Raw genomic sequence first — 22,610 nt, 5'->3', positions numbered from 1 at the left:
GTTACCCTTTTTGGGTACCTTCACTAAGATGCCTTGCCTACAGTCGGCCGGAAAAGTTGCGGTGTCCAGAAATTGTAGAATAATTGATGCAACAGTTGTGCAGACACTACGGGGTCAGCTTTGAGCATCTCTGCTGATATGCGATCGACCCCTGGGGCTCTGTTCGATTTCATGCTCCGGATGGCTGCTTCTAACTCTTGCAATGATGGAGCTTCGGTGTTGACGCGAGTAATACGTCGACCCCTTGGCGGATCATGCCGAGTTGTTGGTGGTGTGGCCGACACGAAAAAGGTTTTCAAATTGTTCGAACCAGCGTTTCAGCTGGTCAGCACGGTCGCTTAACAACTGCCCAGACATGTCTTTCACGGGCATCGTAGCAATAATCTTTGTCCCACTAAGGCGGCGTGAGATATCGTAGAGAAGACGGAAGTCGCCAGTGTTTGCGGCTTTCTCACCTTCGACGACTAGGAAGTCTGTCCACGCTCTTTTGTCCCGTCTACATGAGCGTTTCACTTCCTTCTCTAGAGCCGAATAGCGCTGACGGGCTGCGGATTTGGCTCCTCGTGTTTTAGCTCGTTCAATCGCGGCTTTGGCGTCCCTTCGTTCCTCTATCTTCTTCCAGGTGTCATATGTGATCTACTGTTTTCTCTGGCTACGTAGCTCACCCAGATTATTCTCGCCGGTGGCGATGAAGGCGTTCTTGATGGCGGTCCATTGATCTTCAACGCTTCCACCTTCCGGAATATCTGCGGTATGGTTCTCCAGCTCCTCGACGAAGGACCTTCTTACCGCAGCATCTTCCAGACGACGTGTGTTAAACCGGAGCCCGATCTTCTCCTCCTGTCGATGAATCCTTGCAATACGCAGCCGGAGCTCGCCGATTAGGAGATGGTGGTTGGACGCTATATCGGCGCTACGCTTGTTACGCACATCAAGGAGGCTCCTTCTTCATTTTCGGCTGATGCAGATGTGGTCGATTTGATTGTCCGTGATGCCATCACGGGAAACCCATGTCACTTTGTGTACTGGCCGATGGGGGAAGAGCGATCTCCCGATCACCATGTCATTGTTGCCACAAAACTCTGCAAGCAGCTCTCCATTTTTACTCATTTCTCCGAGGTCATGACGTCTCATGACGTGCTCATAGTCCGAGTTATCGGAGCCCACCTTGGCGTTGAAGTCGTCCATGTAGATCACCTTTCAGAATTTTATCCACGACAGCATTCAGTTGACTGTAAAAGTTCTCCTTTTCTTGCATTTCGGCAGCATCAGTTGTCGCGTAACATTGGATCATTGGTAAGGTTAAGACGATTAGGTGGATTTAAACAGTTGCTAACCAGCTGTAGGCTATTGAATATATTTTCTAGGCTACCCGTCGTTACTTTCCGTTTACCGTAAAAATTGTGTGGGAAGTGAGTAAATTGGAGCGAATTGCCAGCTTTTATTCTGACAAGCTTCCTTTGATTTGCTACAGGCAGGTTTCTCGCATCTCGCATCCTAATGTCAGTTCTTGCTCCAGCTCAGCCTCTCTCCGCATTCTGTCACTCGTTCTAACTACAATCGTGATTCGCTGGTTGGTCACTTTTCAACTGGACCACTTAAAAATTTGGACCTCCATTGGTTGGACCATTGTCCAACTAAAAAGTATCTGGACGCCAAAATCTCACGTCAATTTTTTTTTGACAATCAATCTGACAATAATTAGAGATGTGAACAGGTGCATTTAACTATTTACGCCTCCTTTCTAAGTTTTGATATTTGTCAGTCGGTCCAACTAGCTAATCAAATTCCTTAATGTGAACAGAGGCTGTTGCCCAACCAGCGAATCACAACTGTTGTATACAATCCCGCAGGATCCAACCAGCAAATCACGACTGCATCAAGGCTACCAATCAAGAGAAACTATTTCAATAATAAATTCCTGTACAAATTGAACAAACGGGTATTTGTAGCAAAACCGGATTCTATACAATGCATTTCTTTCAACTTCCAAGCCGATCAAGCTGTAAACAGAAGGTACGAGACTCGATAGAGAAGCTTGTTTATTTCATACTTTTGTTGCCATTCTCGTTTCATTTGTTCACTACCGTCAGATAGAGAGAGAGCCAATCTGTTGCCGACACATTACAGACATTGTTAACGCAGACAGTAGATTTTCATTAACCCATTTTCACTAGATATTGACGCGCGGTAGCTACAGGTGGCAACTGAGCAGGAGATCCTGTCCATGACATCAGCTGTAACGAAGGTAAACTTTTGCCGATCACCCACTCCGCCCGGGGGCCAGATTAAAGGTCAAGAAAAAGCCGGAAAGTAACTTTTTTTTTCTTTTGTGAGAGCGCTCTTCTAGTTGTTGGTTGGTAGTAATGCCTGCAGGACTTCGGTTACTAGGTTACGATGGTATGTTTTACCGGCCAGTTGGTTGTTTTTCTCGAAAATCAGTCCTCGTAGGGTGGAGTGAGTGGTCGGGGCTAGTTTGATAATCCTATCCAGTTGAAAATTTATGTTCGGAGAAAACTGCACAATTTAGTCGAAAATGTGCGGTGGCTTCTGGGTTCCAGTGGCGGTAGTTACAAAGAATCCTATGTTGCATGATGCTATCTGATTGATCTGATTTGTTTTGTTTAAATTAATTACAATTTCATAATACCGTTCCTTCATACTGTTTATCATCATTTCGTAATTGTGTTATTTTGTTTAAGAACGTTCAATAATTTTGTTAAAACGGATACTTCCTTTTGTTTTGTTGTATAAAGTAATATGTTACAATTCATCTTTTTCTTAGCAATAATAAAAACATCGTTATCCATAACGGAAAATATTGAGTGTCTATGTGTGTGTGTTTGTGTGAGTGGTCTGTAGACTAACACTGTGTAGGTGTCACATTTCTTTTAAACTTTTTTTTTTTTTAATTTTTAATATTTTTAGTTGACTTTCTTGTCTGTGTCTGCTTAGTGAGATGTGAAGAAAGGTTTTGTGTCTGGTTCGTATTCGAGCTCCTGGGGCAGCACGACCTGGCTGGGTTTGTCCCGCAGGTACAATCCGTAACGCGATGGGTATCTGGAATGAAGAAATGATCCATTTTAATGTTTGGAATCGTGAAAAAACTACTGCTAACATATAAATAGGAATGAGTAGGGCAAAGTGGGAAATTTATTTTTGAGCTCGGTTAAGTGAACATAACTAGTGATTTTTTTCATGTTTAAACTTCTTATTTAATTCCCTAAAGGCCGATTTCTTCACCCTGACTTAGCACTTAATCCAGGTTTAAACGTAGTGGTGAACTTGGTTTAAAAGTTAATCGAGGGTGAAGAAAACGGCCTAAGAGTTACCGTGCATCGACTCTAATACAATCAGCGACGGAGCATACCTGGAGATGATTGGCAAATATATTATCAAACCCATTCGTTCGGTAACTCACAGACCGATAGTTGATCATACCAGTCCGTGCAGTGCAACGCAATTCAGAATAGTGCTAATCTGTTTTTAAGGTTATCTCGCGCGTTCTCCGCCTCTTCGAGCATTCGATTTTTTTTTCTTTTATGTGTACACTGTACACGTTAACCGTCATTCGGTCAGCAGAGCAGTAGAAGTGTTTCGTTTCTTCTGAGCTACCTGGATACCGTTATCTAAGATAAGTAGCGATAGTATATTACATTCTTCATATTTGTCTCTCCTACCAACGTGCACTGGGCAATAGGCCTGTACAAAATGAATTCTCCTAACAATGCCTCGCATCAAAGTGAGATGGATGTCGAAATACAATCGACTCCCCGACTGAAATTGTACCCACCCTCCTCAACCGGGCCGTGTGTAATCTACTTCCGGTTTAAAGACAATTTTTGTTTGTAGATTTCTCGAGTTTTAACAGAGCGATATTCGACCATGACAGAAATATCGATAATTTTGATAATATTTAAGATTAAATCCTTAAATAAACGAACAAATACCGAGAATTCGCCCCGACAAGCATCTGGTGGCAAAAAGTTTGAAGCAGGCAAATAATATTGCTGGCTATGGGCCTTTTTCTAAGAAGTATTGAGTATATGTACCTTCAAATCGAGTTCAATGTGACGGGGTCGTTCCCGACTCGAGTTTGAATTGCGCAGATCTTTTGAATGTTGACATTGGAGTGCAAACGCATGCATTCAGCATCAGTCGCAACTGATGGGAGGACGACATATGTCAACTGAGACTCTTATCGGGTGACCTTCGCCGGGTTTGCTCTACCCAACTACCTCCTCTTGACAAGGTTCATCTATCTATTCGCCTTTTTGTGCCGCGTGCCATTAACTATACTTATTGCAGACATCTGGAACACACAGCCTCCCATTGTAGTAATAAGGTTGGTTGTGGGAAATGCGGTGGTAATCATATGTATGATTCCTGTAGAAGGGATGCTGAAAAGTGCCTCTACTGTGGGAGAAATCCTTCATGAACTCCCGACATGGCCCGCGTACAAACAGCGCGAGGAGAAACTTAAGCGTACCCTTCAGGGACGCTCTAAGCAATCTTTTGCAGAAATGCTAAAGATAGCTACGCCACCGTTACGAATATGTATGCTACCTTGTCTACTTACGAAAGCGACTGTGCTGAACACCAGCAGGGAACATCTTTTGCTGTACCTAGAAGCAATAGAAAAAGTAAGAAACATTTCCTCTCCTTAGCTTCGGTGTGGAGGCCAGAAGGTGGCTTGATTCTAGACACCGCAATTTAAGTTCAGACTAAACGCGTACCTGACACGAACTCTCGCGGACGGTCTCCCAACCCATGGTGGGACAGAGAAGACCGTCGCGTATGACACCTTCCTAGACGATGGGTTACCTGCTAGCTATCGACAGTACGCGACGTTAGAAATGCGAATGATGAATTGAGAAATTGATGAAAGTTACTGGCGCCGGTCCGTTGATGAATTAAGTATAGAAATATCGATGAGCACTCTTTGGGGCACGAACCGGGGTATGCGAAATCGAAACAGTACTAACGAGAGCGTGGAGTATTCAAATCGTTGGATATTCGATTTCGCCAAGAAGGTTTGTCCGGATTCCACCACGAAACAGAAGATCCATAACGTCGCGTCCCTTCACAATAGTGCTAACGAAACATCCTTTTCGATGGTGGAATTCTCACTTGCTATCTTATCATGTAACAATAAAGCCCAAGGGCCAGGCAGATTCAAATTCAAGTTGTTGAAGAATCTGACAAGAGACGCTTGTTGAATTTATTTAATAAATTTCTTGAGGGTAATATTGTCCCACATGACTGGAGGCAAGTGAAGGCCATCGCCACCCAACAACCATGATAACCAGCCTCCGACCACAACTCGTGTCGACCAATTGCAATGCTGTTTTGTATCCGGAAGATTCGCCATTTGGCTTCCGCAAAGGCAAAGGGACGAACGATTGTCTTGCGTTGCTCTCAACAGAAATTCAAATTTCCTAATCTAACAAAGAGCAGATTGAATTTTTTACATAGTGATTTATCAACATCACGAATTAGCTATATGGGTCTTCCTCAGGGCTCATATATAAGGCTCTTACTCCATAATTTTCAGGTGAATAACACTGTCAATTCCTGCACGCTAAGGCAGCTTGCAGATGACGGTGTGGTCTCTATTACAGGTCCCAAAGTTGTCGATTTACAAGGACCATTGCAAGATACCTTGGACAATTTGGTGGTCCTCCAGCTTGGTATCGAGTTCTCCACGGAGAAAACTGAGCTAGTCGTATTTTCAAAGATGCGTGAACCAGCGCAACTTACTTGATGCTTGATGGGCTACAGCTGCGCATCGATGCGCCTACGTCGAATGGAGTATCCTCCTTCACTGGACTCGATCCTGGGCCAATCGCTGTTACGCTGAGCGTTGAGCATCTTCAGGTCCTCCTTAACCGCACAAAACCATCGTGTACGTGGCCTGCCAAGAAGCCGTCGGCCTTTTCCGGGTTCCCTGTTGAATATTGTCCGCTTGACGCTCATCCGGCATTCGGACTACGTGTCCAGCCCACCACTGTCTGCTCTTGTTGTATCAGCTTCCGTCCCTTTATATACTTGGTATAACTTATCGTTCGTGCGACGCCGCCAGATTCCATTCTCCTGCTTGCCGCCGAGTATTGTTCGCAGCACCTTACGCTCGAATACTCCGAACGCTCTACGGTCGGCTTCCTTTAACATCCAAGCTTCAGGACCATATAAAGCCACCGGGAGAATCAGGGTCGCATATAGAGCGAATTCCGTCTTCGTTCGAAGACTGCAGGTCTTAAGCTGCTTACGATGTCCGTCATAAGCCCTATTTGCTGCTTCAATACGCCTTTTCACCTTGCGGATAACATCGTTATGGCACGTCACTGGGTACACAAATTCATCTACAATTTCAAATATTGCACCATCTAGCACCACTACTGGACCCAGGCCATGTACTTTGTTTTGTCGGTATTAATTATGAATGTTTCCTCTTAAAAGGCACAAATGCCTCTTCCACGGTACGTCGATCGACCCCGATAACATTGATATCGTCCGCAAAGCCCAGGAGCATGTGCGATCGCGTGATGTTGGTATCACTGCCCTGCACACCAATTCTCCTAATCACTTCCTCAAGCGCTATGTTGAACAGTAGCTTCAATAGTGCATCGCCCTCCTTCAATCCGTCCAAAGTTTCGAAGGATGTTGAGATTTCATCCGCAACCCTTACACTTGATTTCGGTCCATCCAGCGTTACACGAGTCAGCCGTATTAGTTTCGTCGGAAATACATGTTCTAACGTAATTTGCCATAATTCATTTCGTTTCACTGAATCGTACGCCGCCTTGAAATCTATGAACAGATGATATGTCTGCAAGTTGTACTCCCGGAATTTATCGAGGAATTGTTTACCCATTTGATCCATCGTTGATCTACCATTGTGAACCAGGGCAATTAATGGGTCAAACTATTACTCAGGTTACAACTTTTAAACACGCAGAAAAAAATCAGTAAGAATACACAAATTTTGGTTTTACATACAATATAAACAAATTTTGTATACATCCTTCCGAGAAACGCCCATTCCAGTTTGAAACAGTCATTCGTCAAGTTTGAAATTCAACTAAACGTTTTGTTGTTTGAAAAAGGCCTTATTCTTCTGCGTGAATATCTCAGGGTCTGGTTCGACTCTAAAGGTACCTGGGGATGTCACATTAGGTATCTGAAACAGATTGGGCCAACAAAGGATCATCGTTCTCCGTACAATAATTGGAACATGGTAGGGTGCCCACCGAGGAGACCTGATCAGGCTGTACCGAACAACGATATTGTCGGTGATGGAGTAAGGGTGTTTTTGCTTTCGCTCTGCTGCGAGCTTACATTTCATCAAACTAGAGCGAATCCAATATTGTTGTTTGTTTGTTTGCTTTGGGTTGCATGCACTCGACCCATACGATGAGCCTGGAAGTTCTGGCGGGAGTCCTTTCGCTGAAAAATCGATTTTGGGATCTCTCATATTGATTGCCCATCCGATGCGATATCTTGGTGGTTGATAACTTCGAGAGACTCGAGCTTAATTCCCAAACCCGATTTATGATCTTGTAGTTCATGGCACAGATCATCAAACCTTCTTCGTATGATTTCGGCGGCGTCCGTTTCTTAGATTTATCTGAATTATTCAATACATCCATGAAGGAGATTCGTGGAATCCTGGATCATATTCGCCCTCAAGTGACCCCCAATATTTTTTATAATAAATTCCAAGGAGTTGACTGCGACAAAATGTTCTACACAAACGGACCCATTCTTGATGGGTCCATTGGCTTTGGTATCTTTAATGATAATGTCACCGCTTTATTAAAGATCAATGATCCTGCTTCAGTTTATGTCGCAGAATTAGCTGCTATTCAGTATACCCTTGGAATCGTCGAGGCTCTTCGTGCGATAAAGCCTACAAAGCAGTTCCGTATTTGCTGGGTAAGACACGGGAGTTTTTGTGTACGTTATTTGAAAAATCTTTCCAGACCAACTTTTTTTCAGCCCTTCCTCATTGCTCCATCCCGGGTAATGAATAGCTCGACATTAGAAGATAACATCTACGAAAGATCAATTTGCTTCAACGAAGTCTTTAGTAACTGTCATCAGAGAACAGTCAACAGCCGGCAAAACTTGTGGGGCAAGGGGGAACTAGCTACATTCTATTATCCCAAAGGTATCAACGAAGCCATTTGATTCAGAGGGATGGATGTGGGTCGGGATTTCATTCGTGTAATGCCCCGGCATATGCAACCACAATACGTTGGATGCGCATTTGCGGCGCATTGGGTCTGTAGTTTTGCGTTTGTGACGAAAGCTATCACGACATCGAGCACGTTGTCTGGGCGTCCGCCTGGTATTACGACGCCAGGTCCCAGCTAAAGGATTTTCTTTGTACCCGAGGATTTCCCCTATATGTCCCCTATTTACATTTTTATAAAAACGATAAATATCCTAATTTAGCCCCTCTTTACTTTTTCTCCTTTTTCGACGTTCCCTGTCGTACCTATGTGATCACATCGGCGTTACCACTACGCCTGCATAAAAGGGATTTGAAACGAGAATGACCCGATGGTCTGACAAATTTCGAAGCATTCCCCGCAGATCCGAAGAATACCATTCGCCAACCCGGTTTTTGCTTGAGACTAACCCGGTTTTCTCTCCTGATACAACTGCTGTTACACCTGGAAATAAAATTTTCTCTGGATATCTTGACGAAGGGTAAGCCCACGTCAAAAAAATAATCTTTATATATTTTATTTCTCTGAATCTTTTTTTTAAACTATTCTTTCCCATCTTGTATATCGGATTTTAAGATAGTCTAGTTTTAGGATAGCTGTAAAGTTTTTCCCCTTAATATAAAAAAAATATTTCAACATTTTAACCTCCTAGTTTTAAGACATTTAAAATGTAAAAAAAAAGAATTCGGCACCGTCAAGCTAACGCATTTGTGCCTATAAAAAAACGAACTGACCAAAAAACCGGATTCCAATGGTTTTCTTTTAGTTTTTCTCCAATAGGACACCGACGTTTTGGTGACTCCGTTTGCATTTTTCGATCATATATTGCTGAAAATCTGCGAACATGTTCAAAGTCAATAAAAAGGTGAATTAGTGGAACTTCAATGTATAACTAGAAATAACTTCATTGAGTTTTGTCTCAATATACCCAAGTAACGATCAACATAGCTTCATATCTGAATGTTCATACATAATAGAACGTATGAAATGTCGCACAGTGGTGGATCTTTGAACAAAAGTCGGACAAAACCTAAAATTTTGCTGCGCATGATGCGATTGGCCATCACCAGACAAATTAGATTAAGCTGTCTTTTGCTTTGTTCAAATATCATGTAATCATAAAAATGCTGAGAAAAAACATGCTTTTGTCGTTTGTTTCTCGCGGGGCACGGCTTAATTTGGTTGAAAATCAAAAATTAAGCGAATTTTCGAGTACTGATGTCTAAAGTCAGAAAAAATCAGATTCATTTTTCCGTACAATGTTATCGATCCTTTCTTACGATTTTATTTTACGATATATTTAGTTCATTGATCACTTATATCAACAATATCATAAAAATAGGAGAATACTACTATAAACTCATTTTATAAAGCGTTTGCTTACTTTAAATTTTTAAATTATGTTGCCCTGAAGACCATGCGCTTCCATTAGAGTGCCTAGAAAAATAATCAATTTTTGAAAACTCAATCGGCCCATCCCTGAGTAGATTCCTAGTCCCACCAGGAGTACTTGCTCCAAATTTGAAGCAAATCGGACATGTCTAGCTACTGGAACAACGTGCCTGAAGTTTGTATGGGGTTTTTCGACAATTTACATGGAGAAAATCCATTAGCTCACATTTTTGCCGCTAGGTGGCACTGTATGAATTGTATTATCACTGTAAGTGAAAATTAAAAATATAATTAAATTGTCTACAGCTTTGTTAAAGACTGCTAGTCAAACTGGCTTTTTTAAAATAAGTTATTAAACTTTTAACGAAGTGATGTTTCGTTTCGGAAATGAAAATCAGTCCCATCTCGTACACCGAGGGATGGTGGTTGTCGTAAGAGATTACCGGGTTCGCACATCTACTTCTAAGTCAGTAATATCCCAAGGAAGGCACTTGGGATGGTGGATGTTTCTGCTGTATTTCAATGATGTGCATCTAGTGCTGAAGACTTCATGGCTGTCCTTCGCGGATCACAAGTTATTTTCTCTGATTCGATCAATTGAAGATTGCAGATATCCCCAACATCACCATTAATTTTTTGCTGATTGGTGTAGCACGGTAATCTCATTTTACGGAAGAAAGATCTGATTTATTTGAACTGATTTATTAGAACTAAGAAAACTTGATTGGGTTTGGAATGCCTGAATAAATGAAAATTCTCCGAAAACGCTGCTTTCAATTAAATATACCTTAAATTAAAAATATAACTACTATATTATATTCACGCATTTTTTAGAGTGTATTGGAATATATTGAACTCAGTGTGCTTATCGAAACAACCACGCGTCTGCTTATCAAGTAAAATCTGTAACCACTTCATGCTAGATATCAATCAAAATACGCTGTGTTACAAGCGTTACGTTCCGAGCCCTAGCTCGGCCGGAATGACATTTGGTGCGCTCTTTGTTTACTTCGATGATCAGCTGTTCTTTAGAAAACCTGTGAACAGCTGATCAGCCAAGTAAACAAAGAGCGCACCAAATGTCATTCCGGTCGAGCAGGGGCTCGGAAAGTACCGCTATGTAACGCAGCGTGTACTGGTTCATTGCAATTGTTCAACTATAATTATGGTAGGTTTAGGGTGGAGTCATTCAAAGTGTGATTATTAAAACGGGTTGGCACTTTGGCGTATTATTCTGGTTGCAGTTAAAAACTGAACTTTTCATTTTTTCTCCTATTTCCAGCGTTCGCAACTGGTGTACATGATGAGCAAGTTGATTCTCTACAATGTACACAAGATGCGCATTAGTTACCCAGGCTGAAAATAGGAAACAAAACGAAAGGCGCAATTTCATTTGATTTTGAACTGCAACTCGTATAAAAGAATACACCTTGCGTGAAATAAGGACTGCCACTTTCTATTTGCTTATAATAATTGCAGAATAATGTCTTACCTGCGATCGATGTCCCTCATCCGTTCCAGATGGTCAGCCCAGGCCTTCTCGGCATCGGCCAGTCTGCCAACGCTAGCTGTAGATATAAAGGATACAATACATTACATCAAAGCGTAGTCATGTAATGGAACTGCTGGAACTTGAACTGCGTATTTGAATAATATACTGTCTTTGGAGCACATTATTGTTTATTGCAAAGAGAATAGGGAAAGAGACGAATAGTGTGAAGCCAAAAATACCTTATTGAGCAGACCAATCGTGCAATGTAAATAATCATTACTCATGCCTGAGTTGGAGGAGATAAGTATTGTACATCTATTAAAAAAGAAATTTTAATTTTCGTCAGAATTTGGTTCAATCGTGATTGTGAGGTGCATTCTAGAGTATATGTATGAGTGAAAACAAGCTTTAGAATTATTTCATCTCCTTGTTTCGAAATGCGCATCGTTTGATAAACAAATCCAACGATCGACATACGGCTTGTTTTCAAAATATAATAGGAGTCATTTAAAATGCTGCCTGTGCAAGCGGTTGCCAAAATTCTAGTGTTGAAATCATCATAAAGGGAGTGTTGCCGTTTTGACTGATTTTCACTGTTCGTCTCTTTCCCTATTCTCTTTGGTTTATTGCTTTGAAAGCTGGATTTTTGATGCACTTCGCTATCACACTTTTTTCACGGTTGCCAAATGAAATTATATGAAATCGACAAAAAATTAACTTTTTCTATCAAATATATTTTGAAAACCGCGAGACTGGCAGCCATGCTAACCTACCAGATAATCAAAATAAGAAGAAGTCTGTTTTTGACACTTTTCAATGTCAGTAATCTGTTAGGTCAAAGGAGTTGCACTTTTGATCACACTTTTGATTCATCACACTTTTAAACTGTTCAGTTCGATTTGGTGTGAACTGTGCAATATGAATACCAAAGACGAAAAGATTTTTTAACTTTCCCAAACCCTTTGTTTTAATACTTGTGTGAGCCATTGTATGTATTCGAGATTTGCTAGTTGGACCAGCACTTCTTAATTTGATTCACTATTTGGAATAACTGACAGATGTCAAAAAGTGAGTGATGTTAGTAGTGTAAATGCATCTTTTTCACATCTCTCTTCAGTTGTCAGTTTGGTTGTCAAAGTAAATTTGGCAAGAGATTTTAGCATTTAGGAGCTTTTTTGTGAGACTATGATCCACACTTTTTATCAAAACCGCTAGAATGTTAAAAAGTGTATGACTAACGAACCACAACTGTGCTTTCTGTGTCCCAGAATAGGGTATCACATCTGTTCGTGTGTGTGTGTCTGTGCGTGTTGCCTAATTCACAATTGAAACTGCTAAAACGCACTCACCTGCTCGCTGTGAGCGTGGATAGTGATGGTCGTAGATTGGTCGTGGCGAGTAACCGTACGTCTCCCGGTGCACTGGCAGATAGTGATAACCAGCGGACTGGATGCGGCCGGCTGCGGTGTCTGGTTCGTCGTACAGCAAAATCGGTCGGTGCCGCCAGGTTGGCGTGTCGTGTGCGCGAATATCATCGGATCCTGGAAGGACGCATAATTTAGAGCAGCTAGCATTAGCGTTGGTTCGTGTGGTCGGGCGCGGTAATTTGTGGTAATGAATTCTAATTTAATAACTGTGAGCCGAAATAATTGACTGATTATTTCCTTTGTTAATAATATCGCACTTACACGACAAATCTGTGTGAAATAGTATTCAATATTATTCGTACATAAAGCGATGAGGTGAAGATTTGTTTTGAAGCTGTGGGTAATTTTGATAAACGGAAAAAAACAGATCGAAATGTTGAGTTGAACGGAAACGATGATGGGAAAAAATAGGGCCAGAGGCAGGATTCGAACTGGAAATCATTGGGACTAATCCTTATCCTATCCTGTGCTTAGTGCATTGGTCCGGAGGCCCAAGGGTTGCAGGTTCAAATCCTGTCTCGGGGGTGATTTTTCCACATAGTCACTTCATTTAAACTGAATATTTCCATATCTTCCGTTGGACACTACTATTAAATCATAAACCATTTATTGGCACATGCGAACCCAAATAATTGTGTAACTTTGACTACCTTTAGACTAAGTTTGCTAAATTCTGCTTTAAATTATTGAAATAACTCGGAGCAATATGCAAACTTAAAAATCAAGTAGAATTCTGTGGTACTCACCTTTTAGAGATCTGATGTATGACTGCCAGAATTTGGCTTTCTTGTTTGGCGTTTCATTCATGCCAATCATCGCTAGGTGATTCTTGAACATTTTGACTAAGGTTTATGTAGGTTTGTTTCGTTCGCTGTAATGAAAAATGCAACAGATGATTTCAAAGTTAGCTTCTTTGTAAACCTGTAAATACATGATTGTGTCATGCATCGATAGAGCTTAGCTTTCAGTAAAAATAAATATTTCCGTCACATTTTGAATTACATCTCAATATTTGAAGGAATTGATTTGCTGAATGATACTTCTGCAATTCCATTGTAAACAGTGATCGAATCCGTGACCTTGTTCTATTAACCCTCCGGCACTCGCGTCGTTGTACCTTCAGAAAATCTAGCGAAATCTTCTTTCAGCACCAGCGGCTGCTCATTCGGGGAGCCATTCGCGCGAGTGCCGGAGGGTTAATATGCCATTTTCGAGACCAATGCTTCAGTTTTGTAATAACATGTTGTTAAGTTATTATATTTAGTTACCCATCGTGAGATATCCTCGGGCCGTACGAGGAAGCTTCCTCTTGGAAAAACTCCCAGTCACAGTACAAGATGTGCCTTCAATGTGGTCGTCAAAGGCCGCACTCTACATTGAGCAAGTAATCATAGAAATTGTACGTGACATTTCTTTAAAAGAGTGCTTGGAGTGCTCCTTAAGGGAAAGCTTCAGTTTTTTCTCGAGCAATTCGTACACGGGACATGCTGACAGATCATGTGAAATCTTCCCACAGTAGTGACAGTTTTCAGCTTTCCTAGTGCAAGACACACCTTCATGATTCTCTTCGCTTTTTCAATACCGTGCCTTAATTATACAGTGGGTAACTGCAACAAAGGCGGTTCATGACCCGCGATACACACAGTCGAACTCGACCCAAGAGACCAAATTTTGGCAAAATTGGCCCGGCGAACGTCACATGAAACGAAGTGGCCGGAGAATAAGTTATCTTATTATTTTCCGCAATTTTTCCTAAACACAATTGCTTGTAATCCGGAATTTTAACTGACTGAAGCATAGGGTCTTTGAAAGTTCCAACCCCATGCTTCAGCAGATCTTTGCATGTCCGCCCCATCAATTTCAACTGCTCTTGCAGATACGTAGACACGATACTTCTGCGTAAATAGTTTGCAGCAAGCAGTCTTCGTTTCCTGTTCAAGGTAGCTCACAGTTACTATTTGTTTATCTGGCAGATCCTTATAGAGTATTTTTATAGTAAGGTTTAAAAAGCATCAAAAACCTGGCTTGTAGTGTATGTGCATGACCACTAAAAGCAAATCTTGCTTTGTGTGAGGCTGATTGTGCTTCTACTACCTCTTTTTTGCTAACGAGTTTTCCGTAATTAACTCGAAGCGTCATTTGGTCCATGAAATTGCGTTTCGTCATGTTTACTGTACATTGTCGTTTATCTGCTTACTTAAGCCTCTTAGATCCGAGTTTCTCTCGAATATTCCCCACCGATAAGTTCTCGCTGGCCATTGAGCTTTGTCACAATCTACTTGCACTAGTCCCGGACGGTGGAACTGTTCTACTAAACGGGCCAATCGTTAGGTACTGAGGTCTGTCCGGGGATACCCTGACGTCTCGCTGCTTGCTGTGGGACACGATTTACTCGATCTAGTTCCCTGCGGTGGAGTCTACTCACCGGTTACTCGGTAGGGTGTCGAGGTCTGTCCGGTGTTTTCAGGTAGAGCGTGGCGTCCAGTATATCGGTCAAGTATTGATGGGCTCGCATTTTGTGTAATGGTACTGATATTGCTTCCCAGCTGGCGCTGTTGCACGCATGCTTAACATCTATCGTTAACTCTACGCAGTACCGATTGCCCCTCCTCATAACTCTTTCTTTGTCTGGATTGCTTCCACCGTCGAGTCCCAGCATTACGAAAGCCTCAGCAGTTGTCGCGGTGGCTTGATCGGAAAAGCTCAACTTCCTGTCGAAGAGCACTCCCGAGTCACGGATTGAGTCGATGCTTTCAATTGTTCTTACTTGTAGGCTCTATTCATAGCGTCCTGGAGTATGCAAGCATTCGAAACTAATTACTTCCCATTTATTAACGCTGGATTCCAGTTCGTTAAACGTGCACCATTCTTGAATTATACAGATATCTTCTAGAAGCAGTAAGGCGTCTAGTGGCGAAGCGATAGTTCAGAAGATTTTGAGATCGTCCGCGGATAGTAATTTCCCGGACTTCGTAGAACTACAGATATCGTTAATAAATAAACTAAAAATAAGCGGGCGCAGATGACTGCCTTGCGGGACATGTGGGTGTTCTGAATATGCTTGAGCGCGTGTCTTTTATACTCACGAATGCCAAGCGATCGAAAATGTTTTAATTTGAAGATTGTGACGCTGTGCTGCGACACTTTGTCCCAAGCTTTTATAAAATCGATATAAAATCGATATAAATTGCGTTCACCTGCTGATGCTTCTCGACGGCATGATACAACGTAGAAGTGTAAGCTATCAGGTTAGAAATTGTGGATCGTTTCCTGAAAAACCGTGTAAATATTCCACGATAATATAGGATGCAGCTGCATACGTGCCATTGCACAGTGATTCAGCATGTAAATTTAGGAGAAATTTTAACTTTTTGGTAAAATTAAATGACTTTTCCTTACAATATGTTTGGCAAAGTTGTTGTACTTTGCAAGGTCCTTCTTTTGGTTTAAACGGAAGCTAAGGTGGTTCTAATTTCATCAATAGTCAAAATTAAACTTTTTAACGGTTCGAGATAGAGCTTGACTGTTTTCGATGAATCACAAATTTTAGACAAATTTCCTGGTGTTCCCTAAAAACCGCTTTATTTCTATAACTTTTGCAGTTTTTGCCTTTCTCATATAGAAAGGTTATGCAATCACTCTGAAAAACGTCAACCTAATCCCGGCCCGGAGGGCCGAGTGTCATATCCCATTCGACTCAGTTCGTCGAGATCGGAAAAAGTCTGTATGTGTGTGTGTATGTATGTATGTGTGTGTGTATGTGTGTGTGTGTGTGTGTGTATGTATGTGCGTATGTGTCAAATAATGTCACTCATTTTTCTCAGAGATGGCTGGACCGATTTGCCCAAACTTAGTCTCAAATGAAAGGTGCAACCTTCCCATCGGCTGCTATTGAATTTTGGATCGATCGGAATTCTGGTTCCGGAATTACGGGTTTCAGAGTGCGGCCACACAGAAATTTCTCATATAAACTATAGGAAAAATTAAAAACTGAATTTTTATTTTTGATGCTAAATGTGTTCAAGGTGCATGAAACGTCGAGATTTGATGTAAACTCGAAAAAAAAATTTGACTACGATTCACTTTTTTGGATTTTGGCACATTTTTGCCTTTCTCATATAGAAAGGTTATGCAATCACTCTGAAAAACGTCAACCTAATCCCGGCCCGGAGGGCCGAGTGTCATATCCCATTCGACTCAGTTCGTCGAGATCGGAAAAAGTCTGTATGTGTGTGTGTATGTATGTATGTGTGTGTGTATGTGTGTGTGTGTGTATGTATGTGCGTATGTGTCAAATAATGTCACTCATTTTTCTCAGAGATGGCTGGACCGATTTGCCCAAACTTAGTCTCAAATGAAAGGTGCAACCTTCCCATCGGCTGCTATTGAATTTTGGATCGATCGGAATTCTGGTTCCGGAATTACGGGTTTCAGAGTGCGGCCACACAGAAATTTCTCATATAAACTATAGGAAAAATTAAAAACTGAATTTTTATTTTTGATGCTAAATGTGTTCAAGGTGCATGAAACGTCGAGATTTGATGTAAACTCGAAAAAAAATTTGACTACGATTCACTTTTTTGGATTTTGGCACATTTTTGCCTTTCTCATATAGAAAGGTTATGCAATCACTCTGAAAAACGTCAACCTAATCCCGGCCCGGAGGGCCGAGTGTCATATCCCATTCGACTCAGTTCGTCGAGATCGGAAAAAGTCTGTATGTGTGTGTGTATGTATGTATGTGTGTGTGTATGTGTGTGTGTGTGTATGTATGTGCGTATGTGTCAAATAATGTCACTCATTTTTCTCAGAGATGGCTGGACCGATTTGCCCAAACTTAGTCTCAAATGAAAGGTGCAACCTTCCCATCGGCTGCTATTGAATTTTGGATCGATCGGAATTCTGGTTCCGGAATTACGGGTTTCAGAGTGCGGCCACACAGAAATTTCTCATATAAACTACAGGAAAAATTAAAAACTGAATTTTTATTTTTGATGCTAAATGTGTTCAAGGTGCATGAAACGTCGAGATTTGATGTAAACTCGAAAAAAAAATTTGACTACGATTCACTTTTTTGGATTTTGGCACATTTTTGCCTTTCTCATATAGAAAGGTTATGCAATCACTCTGAAAAACGTCAACCTAATCCCGGCCCGGAGGGCCGAGTGTCATATCCCATTCGACTCAGTTCGTCGAGATCGGAAAAAGTCTGTATGTGTGTGTGTATGTATGTATGTGTGTGTGTATGTGTGTGTGTGTGTATGTATGTGCGTATGTGTCAAATAATGTCACTCATTTTTCTCAGAGATGGCTGGACCGATTTGCCCAAACTTAGTCTCAAATGAAAGGTGCAACCTTCCCATCGGCTGCTATTGAATTTTGGATCGATCGGAATTCTGGTTCCGGAATTACGGATTTCAGAGTGCGGCCACACAGAAATTTCTCATATAAACTATAGGAAAAATTAAAAACTGAATTTTTATTTTTGATGCTAAATGTGTTCAAGGTGCATGAAACGTCGAGATTTGATGTAAACTCGAAAAAAAAATTTGACTACGATTCACTTTTTTGGATTTTGGCACATTTTTGCCTTTCTCATATAGAAAGGTTATGCAATCACTCTGAAAAACGTCAACCTAATCCCGGCCCGGAGGGCCGAGTGTCATATCCCATTCGACTCAGTTCGTCGAGATCGGAAAAAGTCTGTATGTGTGTGTGTATGTATGTATGTGTGTGTGTATGTGTGTGTGTGTATGTATGTGCGTATGTGTCAAATAATGTCACTCATTTTTCTCAGAGATGGCTGGACCGATTTGCCCAAACTTAGTCTCAAATGAAAGGTGCAACCTTCCCATCGGCTGCTATTGAATTTTGGATCGATCGGAATTCTGGTTCCGGAATTACGGGTTTCAGAGTGCGGCCACACAGAAATTTCTCATATAAACTATAGGAAAAATTAAAAACTGAATTTTTATTTTTGATGCTAAATGTGTTCAAGGTGCATGAAACGTCGAGATTTGATGTAAACTCGAAAAAAAATTTGACTACGATTCACTTTTTTGGATTTTGGCACATTTTTGCCTTTCTCATATAGAAAGGTTATGCAATCACTCTGAAAAACGTCAACCTAATTTTTTTTTCAACTCGTTTAGGGTTTCTGGATTTTAACAGGAGCGTAGTTGATGGTTTACGGAGAGGGGTTACACCCCCCTCTACTGTTCGCGCCCCTCCTTTAAAAATCTCCTTAAATCACCCCTCAGACCACCACCCCATCCAGCCCTCATACCCCTCCCTTTCAACCCCATCATCTTTAAACCACCACTATATCACAAAGCATACCAATTTAAGCTGGGAAGTCGTTCGTTCATGGGACTTTCGCCCTCCTCACATACCCACCCCCGCATGACAAAATGAGTTAGCAAGCAGATAACATTGATCTAATGCTGATTAGGCTAATGAAGTATGATATTTTTTGTTTCAAGTGTTTCACCGTCGACACGTAGCTCATCAAGTTCGTGGCTGGCATGCCATTGTGTAAAGGTGCAAAGTGTACTAAGAATGTAATGGACATTTCCACAATTATGTTGAACATAAAAAGCCTCCGTGCCATAGTTTAGAGAAATGAGAAAGGCACAATTGCACCTCTAGGTGGATTAAAACAGGTTTTATTATACACTAAAGTACTCTTTGGGCAACTTGAAACATTTTTTAAGGCGCATAATTTGCTTCAAAACACAACTGCTATACTTTTTTCGTCTCAAAGTTATGATAACTTTTTTATAAAGAATTAAAGTTTTTCAAACTGCAAAAGTTATAAAATGAAAGCCATTTTTTAAGAAACACCCTATTTTTTAGTCAATTTCTTGTAAAATGAAAAGTACACAACATACAGATCCAGTTTCTTCGACAAATTTTTTTAAAATTTTATTTTTTACAATTTTCTGGAAGATAGCGAAAGTCTATCTCGAGCCATTGAAAAGTAAATCTTCTGATTTAAAAAAAATTAGAACCCCTCTACCCACTATTTATAATAACCGAAACGTATTCTAAAGTGCAATGAAACTATATTTTTATAGTGTTTACCGCGAAAGCAATTTTAACATATAGCAAAGGGTCAATTAATGAAAAACCAAATGTTTAAGGGTGTCCTCTTATACAATTGTGCAAAAAGTGCCTAATGTTTGATTTTTTTTTTGAGGAAGTCAAATGACTTAGAAATGTGCGTTATTCTGCAAAATGTTTATTAAGGTTTCATCTATAAAATAAAAATTTTCGAGTGCAAGGTGTCAAATATGGCGTCCAAAATGGCGGCTCCAGCAAAAAAGGTGTTTTGAAAACCGACCTCATCTGCGGGCACGATACAGGTCGCAATACGTCATCTACAAGCAGCAAACCTAAAACGATCATTCCGTAGAGGCGTCTTAACCTAAAAAACGTGGAAAACTTCGATTTAAAACAAAATGGCGGCCACTTGAAAATAAAGTATCGTTTTTTCGCATGATTTGTCCACTTTGGCCGGCTGTAAAAAATCGTTAATGATCAAAATATTGCGATTTTGTAGGTCACAGCGCCCGAGAATGTTGTCTTCTTTTAGGCGGGCAAACCCCGAAGTTGATTGGCTTAATGGTACCAAAACGAGAATGCCCGCAGATTCGAAAAATCTTGTTCCGAGAAAGCCGCCCTTTTATGACACCTTACACTCGAAAATTTTTATTTTATAGATGAATCCTTAATAAACATTTTTCAGAATAGCGCACATGTCTAACTCATTTTATTACTTCAACAAAAAAATTTTTTAAGCATTAGGTACTGTTTGCCACAATTATATAAGTGGTCTCCCTTATTATAACTGAACCAGTTTTCATTTTCTTCCAGCCTATCCTTTAGTTGTTTTCCAGAGTTTTTCAAGACGAACATTTTCTTCTGATCTTGTTATTCCAAAGAACCCTTTTTTTGGGCGAAAAAGTGCTCATAACTTTCCAGAGAAAATAGTTAAATATACGGTGCTATGAAACAAATTATTCACCTTAAAACAGTCTTAAAGTTGTCTGAAGACTACTTCTGTTTTAAGTCAATACCGCAAAAGTTATTTAAATAAAACAGTTTTTCCAAAAACAAAAACACTAAGAAACACCCTCACTTTCGATTTCGATTAGTTGTAAAATTAAAAGTATGACAGATAGAGCTTACATGTCGTCAGTAAACTTTTCCAAATGTCGTTCTATAACTTTACTGATGGTCGTTTATTAAAAAGAAGGAGTTCACAATCTACGAAAACTTCTCTAAAGGCTTAAATGAGGTTAAGTTGTATAGTTTTGGTAAAATGTGCATTGTAGATCAGGTTTTCGAGAACTTCTTTGAGTATTATATCGACTGGAACTGGAATTTCTGTGAATGTTTTCGACTTTCTCAGTCAATGTAGCTTGAGCAAACGAAATGTTTTTAAAACTGGAGAGACAGTTTAATAATGAGATACCTCTGTAATTTTTGACATTGTGAGATTTCGTCAAAGTTGCAATGGTTCAAGTCAAAATGAATCATCTCCAGAGATGGTACGCAGGACAAACGTTTTGTGGTGAGGATCGACTTCAAGAATAGCAGTCGGAAGTTCAAGTAGCTCTCCTCTGATATCCGTGTTGTTTACATTCGTCAGTGAGCGGATCTGGTACAGATTGCGCTAGATGGAATTCTTGTGTTTTCGTTCTCATTCCTCTCATGTTCTGGTAGTAATCGGAAGAAAATTCCTCCAAATGTGCAATGATTTCGGGAACAGACAAAGGCAGTAAATTAGACAATGTAACTATTTAGGAGGCCTTTATACCTTGAGTAGGTTTTGTTCTTTGAGCAAGCGTTTTGTCCTGTTGAAACATCTATTTTTATCTAGATAGTGCTCTGTCCCTTAAAAATACAACAGCCTTCAAAATGATCTTGTGGTATACATTTTTATTGATTTTGATCCCTTTTACAACTCATCCACTCATTTAAGGCTAACCAATTTTCAATATCAATACTTGATTCACAATCGGTTACCAAATTTGTGGCAACTGCTCAGGCTCTAATAATAACTGCAAAAGCGATGTCCAGCACCCCAAAATCAACTGTCAGCACCATCTGCGAAGAAATTAATAACAATGACGAAGGGTTTACGCTGGTGTGAGAAGCAAGAAGGAGCATCTGATCATGGGCACCTAGATAGCTTTAACGATGATGACCTTGTCGTGAGAGATAATAGAGATAGAAGTGACCCTCAGGATGGTGTAGGCGATCCGAAAAATGTTTCCTCGTCGTGAATTAAGATCTTCGCGTTTCTATTGCGCGTTAAAGATCATTTGACATATATAAAAATAAGGTCATATCTTTGACGTAAGCGGTATCGTAGAAGACGATAGCCCAAATTGAATAAAAATAAAAATGTAACATTTCTAGGTATAGTAGTCCCATATTACTTTTATTATTTCTCATCCAAACTTTGTATTTAATTATTTTACCGCTTATCAAATTTTAAAACTATCAATTATAACGAAAATGTTGTTCTACTTATATAACAATTTCACAGTAAAAAGTTACAGCTCCAAAAATTCGGATCCTACCTTTTAACGTACTGTACTATTTTATTTTATTTATTGATGTGAATTATTATTATATCTGCTAATTCACGCAAGAATGTTGATCCTAATAAATCTAAACTTTATAACGAGTCTAATTATAAGTGTATTTCACAAAAGAAATTGATGTTGAATATATTTTAATACGAATTCTCAAAGAAAACATTACTTGGTCATGGTCGGCTTTAATTAAATTTCTAATATAATTTAAGATAGATTTTTCTTCTGCACCAGTATAGCCTTCTTTATACATCCAAGTTCTAATGAGTGTAATACCAACTACACCTCTTTATTGCAATGCCATAAACGAAAATGCTATTTACTTTGTTCATTGAACCGTTTTCGAACCACACTTTTTTCATTTTTTGCCCATGGCCTGCCATCCGCCTCCTTGGTTGAAAGAGAATGTGAAATATGAGGAGGCGCATGGTAGGTTATTTCACCATTTCACAGTCGAATG

General features: G+C 40.3%; 1 protein-coding gene across 2 annotated transcripts in view; it reads right to left on the bottom strand.

Annotated features, from left to right (window-relative positions):
• Window positions 1-2,017: 2,017 nt before the first annotated feature.
• The window catches only part of LOC131681934 (uncharacterized), a 35,049-nt gene continuing 14,456 nt past the window's right edge, over window positions 2,018-22,610 (bottom strand). For both annotated transcript variants that reach the window (XM_058963040.1, XM_058963048.1), the window contains exons 2-5: window positions 13,292-13,416; window positions 12,468-12,659; window positions 11,119-11,194; window positions 2,018-3,060 (exon numbers count right to left, since the gene is read on the bottom strand). In XM_058963040.1, coding sequence (XP_058819023.1) covers window positions 2,952-3,060; window positions 11,119-11,194; window positions 12,468-12,659; window positions 13,292-13,382 — 468 coding nt within the window. In that variant the 5' untranslated portion in view covers window positions 13,383-13,416 and the 3' untranslated portion in view covers window positions 2,018-2,951. The remainder of the gene's footprint in view (window positions 3,061-11,118; window positions 11,195-12,467; window positions 12,660-13,291; window positions 13,417-22,610) is intronic.

Source organism: Topomyia yanbarensis, chromosome 1 (genome assembly GCF_030247195.1).
Source record: "Topomyia yanbarensis strain Yona2022 chromosome 1, ASM3024719v1, whole genome shotgun sequence".
Classification (NCBI taxonomy): Eukaryota; Metazoa; Arthropoda; class Insecta; order Diptera; family Culicidae; genus Topomyia; species Topomyia yanbarensis.
Note: the sequence above shows the minus strand (reverse complement) of the source record. Positions and strands in the feature narration are given on the sequence as shown.